The sequence below is a fragment of the Colletes latitarsis genome, chromosome 1 (genome assembly GCF_051014445.1).
Source record: "Colletes latitarsis isolate SP2378_abdomen chromosome 1, iyColLati1, whole genome shotgun sequence".
NCBI lineage: Eukaryota > Metazoa > Arthropoda > Insecta > Hymenoptera > Colletidae > Colletes > Colletes latitarsis.
In genome coordinates, this window is record NC_135134.1 from 47,888,175 (window position 1) to 47,898,716 (window position 10,542).

The 10,542-nt window shown below is 41.3% G+C and overlaps 1 protein-coding gene across 4 annotated transcripts in view; it reads left to right on the forward strand.

Annotated features, from left to right (window-relative positions):
* LOC143344610 (protein groucho) overlaps positions 1-9,799 on the forward strand; it is an 83,937-nt gene extending 74,138 nt beyond the window's left edge. For all 4 annotated transcript variants that reach the window (XM_076770820.1, XM_076770834.1, XM_076770826.1 and 1 more), the window contains 3 exons: positions 4,763-5,038; positions 6,895-7,498; positions 8,959-9,799. In XM_076770820.1, coding sequence (XP_076626935.1) covers positions 4,763-5,038; positions 6,895-7,498; positions 8,959-9,066 — 988 coding nt within the window. In that variant the 3' untranslated portion in view covers positions 9,067-9,799. The remainder of the gene's footprint in view (positions 1-4,762; positions 5,039-6,894; positions 7,499-8,958) is intronic.
* The last annotated feature ends 743 nt before the right edge of the window (positions 9,800-10,542 follow it).

Below are 10,542 nucleotides of genomic sequence, written 5' to 3' on the forward strand. Positions count from 1 at the left end.
TTTTGGACATCGTTTTCGGACTTGTCTATCCAAGTGATCCCATAGTTTTCCTTTGGAGATCAAGTCGGGAGTTTGGGGCGGCCGTTCGATTATTTTTACATTAGAATTTTCTTCTAATTGTCGTAAATAATTTCGACATACTTTGCGGTGTGTTTTGGGTCATTGTCGTGCGTAAATGTGAAATTATTTTAAATTATACTGTGCCTCTTTTTCTTTTAAATACCGCTGTACTTCGATTTCTAAACGACTTAAGAACATTGAATATTTCTCTCAGTTTCACTCACTTTCGCCAGTAATGCGATCAAACATCTAGTACTTCCTTCGATAAAAACGATTAACGAGGGATCGCTGTACTTACCAAAATTATAATCGAGAAAATGAATTTGTATCGTGCAAACATTGCTCGAAGGCGTTCTTTATTTTTTTAAAAGGAAAATTCAGACGACTGTTTCGAATTCGACCCTGAACGAGCGTACGAGGTCGGAAGTTAACGATTACGAAGATATTTTTGAAATAATTTCTAATGTAAATGACTAAGATCGAAGCGTGTAATCGATGAATGAGTCAGAGTGACACACTGTAGTTATCGTGCCATTAAGCGCTGTAATAACACGTTCTCGTGTATCTTTGATTGTCGTTACCGGCTCGCGATAAACTTCATTTTTTAGATTTCGAAATGTTGGGTGTTTCGTTTAAAAAAAAAAAGTCAAGGTGATCTTCATATCTCGGTAAAAGAGCAAGATAACTAAAAACTGATTACTATACCGTGTATCCCTGTTCTATCGTGCGACATTCGCGTGAAACATTTTTCCAAGCAGCCTACGCTTGGACGTTAATCTAAAGTAGTCAATTTGCAAACGATTTCTAGAGTTCGAATTTAACGAAATACATTGTAAGAAACATGGGTGTTAAGCTGTTCTCGAGATATTATCACTCGTTGGAAAGCGTTACTTTATAACAGATAATCGAAGCGACCTCCATTAGCAGCCACACGAGTTGATCTCCCGTATCATTGATTCTATCACGCGTACAATCACTCTCGACTGATTTTTTTATGATATACTAGGCTTGTTGCAACCTTTTTTGCACGTTGTTGAAACTCATAAGTATTTTGCACTGTTCATGTTACGTGAAGAAGACTAGACAATCGATAAGATTTCCTAATATTCACTCCACTTCCTGTATACAAATTATTAGTTATATTGTATTATTATTCCGACCAATTGGTACATAAATAGTTCTTAAATAAACTATTCTGTGTCAAATATTTTCATACGAAAGTTGCATCGTATCAAAAAAGGAAGTGGTTCACGCTGCACATTTTTTAATAAATTAGGTATTGTTTTGTAGTTAACAAGAAATCAAGATTTCAAACCATTCTGAACATATTTCTTTTTATGTTACTCTTTCAACTTTTCACGGTGATCGCAGATCTGAGTAAACGTGTCTCTAAGATTTGATTATGAATTTAATTCAAATTCGAGAATCTGTCTTACCGATTTCAAAACGTATTTTAAACATCTGTAACCAATAATTTAGCCACCCATTGTAACTTATGGCACATCTTAAAGTAGCTGATCAGATATCATTATTTTCGAACACTTTGCGGACATTTTTGGCAGCCGCTCGCACATTATTCTTCGTTCGATACTCGCGAAGCACGCAACGACGCGAATGCATTTTGTTAGCGAACGCGCGTCGCTCTATAAATTTTCTGCAAAGAAATATCTCGTTTCCTCGTGAATCGCGCCAGAGAACGCCGTATATTTTCCTTATTTATTGCGAGCAATATCGTTCATTGTGCGCTTAGAAACAGAACTTGTTCGCAAATCTAATAATATAACGAGGCGACCGAATATTAAGAGATCGGAATTCACAACTGTTAGAAACAGAATCTCCGCAGTTTGAACGTGTTTGCGCTGTCGAATGATCGACTCTGTGTACCTTCGACGAAAGTTTCAACGTTCCCCAGCGTTGTTCGTACGAAAGTTGGACTAGTGTTTCATCCACGATCAGTGGGAATCGTTCTCGGCGCGAACACAAATTCCTTCGAGTCCATTATTTTCGAAAAGATTAGACAACTGGGCAGAGCGATCGGCAGAATTTGTGATCTCGTGAGAATGGCTATCTCCGCGGCGCAACATTCGAAGGGAAAAGGTTGTTAATTTAGCTTGGAATTTAACTGACAGTGACTAACGGTTAAAGTGACCCATGGTCCAGCATCGAAGATTTGTCAGCGCTCGAGCGCCCATCCCATTCGGGACCAGATTTTTGTTTTTACGATGGCAACACGTTTTCTAGCCGGGTTAATATTAGCTCTGAAATTCCTTCTCGTCGAGCGGGAAGAATAATTCTTTAAAAATTACGTGTTTTATAAACAGGACGTGGGGCATCGAACAATCAAACTTATTTATTTCACTTCCCGCGAATACGAGTGGGAGCAACCATGTATAGTCCGGGCCACGATATAGCGAGGACGTAAACTCGAGTAGGTGTGAAAGTTTACACGTTTCAGCTCCCGAAACAAGTGAATTGACAGAAATACGAGTAACTAAGGACCTTAGACCATAGTCAGGAGGTTTTACTCAAGTCTTTAATATCTTAATTTACCTGTTTATAATATATGTATGTACGTAGAAAATGAAAAAAAGTAGTGCAGTTACGGACACAGAAAGGCATTCAGAAAGGTACTCTCGAGCAAGATGTCATGCACGACCCTAAGTGCAGCAGCAGTAGTCGGTCCCAACCCTCAAGAGTTTAGTTTACGACCTCGCTATATCGTGGCCCTGACTATAGGATTTATTTTAATTACAATCCTCAGCCAGATCTCTTTCAATGAAATCGTAGATCAACGGCGTGAACAATCTTACCTTGTCGCTCGATATCGATATCTTTTAGGTTTGGCAAGTGACGCGCGTTCCGAGACTCCGAAGCCAGTTCTCCAAACAAATCTAAATTGAACGAAGGCTAAGTAACTACCAGCTGTTTGCGTTCGCGTGGATCAAAAACGCCTCGGTGCCGACCGTGTCTCGAGATAAGATAATTTGATTGCCCGTCGTTTTAATATTTAACGACGGATATCGAAAGGCAATATTTAGGGAGTTTACGGGCGACGAGAAAAAAAAGAAAAAATTTGTCCAACGAATCTTCCCCTCCCTCTCCCGAAAATTCTGCGCAGAACGTCGAAGTTTTTCGGTTCACGGTTCTCGAGGTGATAAGAGAACGCCCGTTTTTGTTTGCCGAAGATTTCGTTTTTCACGCCTGGAAGTTGCATATCGCGATACGGTCGATTCCCCCCCGAACACTTTGTATTTTTGACGAAAGATCGGACGCCGATACGCGAATGCGGCATAATGTGGTTTTTGTTAACGTTGTTTGTCGTTCGTCTGCTCCGGAGGCGGGGCTCGTTATCTGCGATTTTGTTTGCTATGAAAATTCAGCGATCCACCGTTGTTTATTGTAGCTGGGAACGGTTAAAATACGACGCGTTATCGATATATTTACTTTAGAACAAATGTCTGTGCAGCGAGATTAATGTTCAAGATAAAGACCGATAGGCCGTACCGCGTTGTACATAGAGGAAGTAAATGCCTTTTTTCTGTTACGCTAACGTATCACGATAGCGCGTTCGAGAAACGCGTAGATAAACATAGAAGTGACGCGATATTTAGACGAGCACTAGGAAATCGTATTATTAGGTAGCTGCATACGAAATATCGACTTACCTTATTTATGTGGATGTTATTTGTTTCCTATTCTGAAACTTTCGAGAAAAAAATTCAAATAGGGAAAAATTTTTCGACGAAAAAAAAAAATTTCGAATCGCTCTGGAAAAATTATTTTTGGTTACGGGTGTCAATTACAATCATTTTTGGTTAATACATATATGCCCGGAATCCTACGCATTTTCGAGAAAAAAATTCATTAATGAAAATATAATGTCTGACCATAACTGTCTGTTACCCTGAGAGTTGAAAAGTTTCAAATCATTCTGAAAAAATTATTTTCGGTTGCGGGGGTCGATTACAATCATTTTTGGTGAATAGACATACCCCCGAATTCCTACCCAGTTTCGAGAAAAAAATTCGAGAAGGTGTGAAATTTTTCTACAAAATTAAAAAATTTCAAATCGTTCTGGAAAAATTATTTTTGATTGCAGGGATCAATTATGATCATTTTTGGTGAATAGACATACCCTCGAAATCCTAACCATTCTCGAGAAAAAAATTCCTTACCGAAAATATAATTTCAGGCCAGAAATGCCACTCCAAAATTTCGTGCGTATCTTCAAAACGTCATAACTTCTGAACGGATTGGACAATTTTGATGTTTAAAAAAGCAAACTACGCGTATTTTGATGGAGAATATGTACAAATCGCAAAAATATTCGAAAAGTTGGTCCTTGACCCCGCAAAATGAGAAAAACCCCATAAAAATGGTCCAATTTTCGTAGACGTAGGGTGCGTGTGCCTCGAGGCGAGTGACGAGTCAAAACTCCGGCACAGTACTCTGGGAGGGTTAACATGGTTTTTTTCTGGAAATTGGAATTCAATCGATGTTAAAAACGAGTGGGTAGTGCCCATGATTCGAAGTCTAAAGGATTCGCGATGTAGGCGGTAGTCAGCTCTATTAACTTATCTAGTTTCGCTAAACGTGCACGATGTTTAGATCGGTAATCGGCTGTCCGGAACACGGTGGTGCGGGTATCGTTGGTAAACACGGCCTGTTCACCGCACGAGTCGCATTTTTCTCGATGTTCCAGTGCGTACAGCTTCCACGTGTCGAGCGAGGGCCAGATGCAGCCGGTGCCCTTCCCACCGGATGCGCTGATCGGACAAGGGATACCGCGTCATGCGAGGCAAATTAATACCCTCAGTCACGGGGAGGTCGTGTGCGCCGTCACGATCTCGAATCCGACCAAGTATGTGTACACCGGCGGCAAGGGATGCGTCAAGGTCTGGGACATTGGACAGGGCGGTACAGGAAGCACGAAGTCGGTATCGCAACTCGACTGTCTGCAGCCTGATAACTACATCAGGTCAGTGGTTCTCTCAACAAACTAACCTAACAATTTCAAATTTTAATTTTGTATTCTTACAATTTTTTTTTGCTTCCAACATCGATTTTACGGATAATTCGAATTTTTAGCTGTTTATTTTTCCCCCTTGAAAAATCACGATTTCCACCGGTTCGCAACCCCTCCGAAATTTAATTGTTACGTACTTCCGCGCCGGCCAGGGCACACAATCCGAGATAAACCAATAAAAACGACCGGTCGACGGGGGAATACATCATATTTAAACAAACTTATATATTATTTGAAATTTAATCGCGTTAACTATAGCTTGCATTCTCAATCGACTTCGTAATTTGGTTCGCGTATTGTTTTTTAAAATTGAAGCACGTTTCGACGTAGAAACAGGGGATATTTCCAGTTGTTTTTAAATTAACCCTTTGAGTGCTATGGACGCATACACGTCAATGTTTTCGATTATCAGTATTTTAAAAATAAATTGTATTATTTAAATTGACGTATGTTTTAAATGTTAACAACGTACTCCATAAAATAATACATTAAGAGATCTACGTTTATAACTACGTTGCATGATCGATCAAAGGGTTAATAGATAATTCTTTTTAGCGTTCATCCCTTAGTATCTAAAGTATTAGGATGCAAAATATTGAAACAAGGAAACACTTAGTATCATTTTGCAGCAATAAATCGCGAAATTTTCGATTTTAGAACGTCCACGGGGATCGTCTAGTTTCGAAGAGCAGAAAGGGTTAAACGGTTACGACCGGAAAGCATTTTCGATCGTCGTGTGTACGCGAAACATCGCGAATTCGGTATTCAGCGAGCGAAACGGTGAAAAATCACATCGTACCCCCGCCACCGGTGATAGAATAAACGCGATGTTCGGCATTTTTACGACGCATTTGCGCTCGGTGCACGTTTTCGACGTCGAAGGGTGGAATAATATCGCGCCTGTATGACTGTTAATGTCCGCCCCGATACGCGCGGTAATTGAACCCCGGGCGAGCGTTTTTCTTTTTTTTTTTTTTTTCGAAACGCCCGGTTGCCCGATCCGCCCGGCAAATTTAATACATTTCGCCGGTAATGCACGCGTCCCCACATTAAAAGGTACTTTACGATCCATCGGTCGCAGTTGCTAATCACGGCCGGCGGTGCTCGGGATGATTTCGACGCGCTACGAACGCGCAAAAATGATTACCACTTTTCGATTCTGCGAAACCGAGCCGGGGCGGTCGAATTTGCGTCGCGTCGCTGCCGGGATCAGCGTTATCGGATTTACAAAATGGCCAGCAACGTTGGAAAGCGGCCGATTGTAGCCGACAGAACGGATATCGGAGGGTGTTATTAAAATTACGATATTATTTATAATTGATTTTCACCAGCGAAACGCGCGAATACAGCTAACCCTTTCGTCGTGTCAGCGGTTTCGAACCGAACGGCGACACGGTGAAAGTCTTTCGTGTCTTCAACCTTGTGGAAATAATACCTTAATTCGGAATACTTATATTTATATTACTTACCTTATTATGTATAATGTTAGGTCAAAGATCACCTAGCAAAAACTCAGACCGCTATATTTTCTTGAATATTCTTTTACGAACGTTGCCTTGGAATTCGGGCATATTAGTTGCAGCAAATGACAGTCGTGATGGATTGCTTTAATATTGCTGTGTTCCATAATAACGCAACTGACCCTATTCTCGAGCAGTTTAACGCGTGTTAACCAACAGCAGTCGATTCGATTTAGGAACCGGGCGACGTAGTAAAATTCTCACGGTTCCGGTTGTGCCTATCGGATTACGAACGCGTAAAAAATGAGCACGGATCCGTACAATGGGGTTTAAACGCGATCTGTGCAGGTCGGTGAAACTGCTACCAGACGGCAGGACGCTGATAGTCGGAGGCGAGGCGAGTCGACTGAGTATCTGGGATCTGGCCAGCCCGACGCCGAGGATCAAGGCCGAATTAATCTCTTCCGCCCCCGCCTGTTACGCTCTGGCCATCTCGCCGGACTCGAAGGTCTGCTTCAGCTGCTGCAGCGACGGCCACATCGCCGTCTGGGATCTCCAGAATCAAACGTTGGTCAGACAGTTCCAAGGTCACACGGACGGCGCCTCGTGCATCGACATCTCCGCGGACGGCTCGAAACTGTGGACAGGCGGTTTGGACAACACGGTCCGCTCGTGGGACCTTCGAGAGGGCAGGCAGCTACAGCAACACGACTTCACCTCCCAGATATTCTCCCTCGGCTACTGTCCCACGGGAGAATGGCTGGCCGTGGGCATGGAGAACTCGAACGTCGAGGTCCTACACGCCACCAAACCGGACAAGTATCAGCTACACTTGCACGAGTCCTGCGTCCTGTCTCTGAGATTCGCGTCCTGCGGCAAGTGGTTCGTCTCCACCGGCAAGGACAATCTCCTGAACGCGTGGCGCACGCCCTACGGTGCATCGATATTCCAGGTAAGGATCTGCAACGAATTTCATCCTTCTTACATTGGATTTCTTAACACTTTTTAGAGGAATCTTCTACTGTAAACCGACAAAAAATTTAATATTTTGCATTTTCTTAAAGGATACAGTCTTAGAAATATGTGTGCAAAAGCATATCATCGAACTCTTAAAATTAACGGTGTACATGTTGATCGGTGGAGCTATAACAGTCTGATCCTTCTGTTTAAATATGTTTTTCTCAAAACTATCTTTTCTGAATTGGCTTTCGTGATATCTCCAGATCTACTCGACCGATTTCGTTCAAATTTGGCGTGTACCTTCAGTACTTATGTCGCTATAGCCCGATTAGAGCGAATTCGAAATCGTTATTCTTTCTATTTTAACTCGGACCTAACCGAGACCAAACCCCTCAAATTGTTTACAATTAGACATCAACAGTCTTATCTAGATTTATTTTCTGCAAAGTCTGATCTGAGAATCAATTTCTTTAACTCTCTACTGAAAAATCGTGTCGAAGGAAACAAATTTAAGTCACGTGGTTTACGAATGTTTAAAATCAAAGAATTTGGTCCGGTACTCAACTTTGTTAAAGGTATAAGAAGTCCTTAATTTTTGAACTCCAGCATTTCGATAGCACTTTTTGATATTTTATGTTGAACATAAAATGTCGCGTTCGTACTTAAGGTTACACGTTTTCAGAGAGCTGATATTTTATTCAAGTGGCTTTAAAAAGTGCTTCGATCTAAATCGCGCATACTTTGAATAATAAATAGTCGTCGTCAAGAGTAAAAGCGTATTTACTTCGAGCGAAGGAAGGAAAGGAGCATTTCGTATATTCTAATTTCGTTAGTTTTTTAGAATTTTTCGATAAATCAGAGCTCGTGGTATGGAGTTGTAGATTCTAAGGCTCGACTACGCCCTTGCACGTTCCCAGCCGTTGACGTAATCTTACAATTTTATATTCATCATTTATTTCCAAGCTCGTTAATTTTATTTTTATTGCAAATTTATTAATCCATTGAAAGCACGTTCTTCGAAGAGTAAAGCAAAAAAAGAACCATCAAAATGTATTGGTCGAAAAAGTGAAATATTCTTTGGTACGTTCGAACGACTAAATTTCAAAACCAGATTGCATATTAATTCGACGTTTTCACCAACTTCTGCTCAGGAGCGTAGCTGCAAATTATAGTAATATAACCTAAGACATAAAGAAGAAAATAAGAGAAATTAAAGTGATACGTACAAAACAAAAAGATGCCTCGTAATGTTTATTGTGAGTTCTGTATTTGTCGAAGCAGCATGTAAATTTCTAGCATTGTAGTTTACAATGACGTAACGATAGACACGGCAAAATTTTCAACATTTTCGAGCACCTCGACGATACTGAATATAAGAATTGTAAAGAAAGGCTAAAAGACATACAGTTGCGAGCGGATCTTCACGTAGAACGTGTTTTGTGCTGTTTCCAGTCGAAGGAATCGTCGTCGGTGCTGAGCTGCGATATATCTGCGGACGACAGGTACATTGTTACCGGGTCTGGTGACAAGAAGGCGACCGTCTACGAGGTCATGTACTGAACGAGACCGCAACGGAACACCGAAATCATTCTCGAAGGTGAACTCTTCTTAACGTGGGTGTACATAGTTCTTATACGACATTGTGAGAGACATTTTGTTGCTGTTGTTCTTGTTATTGTTGTTGTTGTTACACTTGGCGAAGAAAGGACCCGTGCAAGAACGAGCCGAACGAACCAGGACGACGATTCTACGATCTGAGAATGGTGATTGAACGTAAACGCTCGAACAGGCAAAAAAATAAAGAAAAATCGTTCGATCTAGGGAGGGGGGGGGGGGGGAAATCAAATAGACGAAAAGGAGAATAAATGATAGAAAATATTTCAGATATCGACGACGATGGAAATCATAGTTTCGCGTCCGAATCAACGTATTATCCGGATCGATAGACTTTTTGTTTTCGGTCAGTCATTTTTATCAAAGAGAGTCTTGAATTAAGTTCGTTCCGCTCGTTGCGCGTAATCGCCTTTGGCGGCGAGACCGCGCATTAATTAGAATAAACGCTGGCATTCGTATCGCGTTCCCTCTGTACATTTTGTATATACGTATACATATTATATATTATATATCAGTCTTTAAGTATACCGTCATATTTTTCTACGTCCCCTAAAAGTGAGACGGAAAGCGAGTTAATAAAGGAAACAAAACGAATCGTGTAAATATTTGTCAGGCTTAGAGAATATAACAGAAATCGAGACGAGAGACGATTAAATAAAAAGTGATACTCGAGACTAAATCGGTTGTCGATTCATTTCAATCATCCACCATTAAAAATTTAATTATTTTTCCGTAGGGTATGTGTAATATGTTCTTCAGCAAGACCGTCGTCGTCAAAGGTAAGAAGAATTACTCTATCCACTTTTAAATCAATTTTTACGCACGGTAAGCAGATTTTTCCTCGGAGAACCAACTAATAATTCTTTTTGACACGTTAAACGCTATGTGGGCCCCTGGGAATCGACTGTATAAAATTAAAAAATGGCCTTTTACAATTTATATATAATATTGAAAAATATGTTTACACTTTTTAGATGGAAATATTGTAACGAAAAATAGAGAACGTGTGGTAACGCGCAGAGTGTTTACAGTTTCGGGGACACCTGTAGCCGGAGGAGCGCCTTGCACAGCGATTCTCCGTGCGACGCGTAAACGTAGAATATTAAAAATAAGCGTGTCGGCCGGTCCCCGAAGGCTGTATAAAAATGAAAACCGTGCGTAAACGTTATCTCGTCAGCGTTGCAACGCGAGAACCGATGAACGGTTTGACGATCGCCGCGCCCGTCACCGAAACTATAAAACAAGGGCGTCACCCCGTCCGCGTGGCTGCAGGCGTCCCATAAATGTGTCAACGTCCCAGCGACCAGAGTCGCCCGTCAGAGAGAAAAAGACACGGTATCAACAATATTTAGTCGCAACGCCGACGAAGGGGAGGGTGGATCGTGTCGCGAAAATCACGACATCGCTTCGTCTATAAAAAAG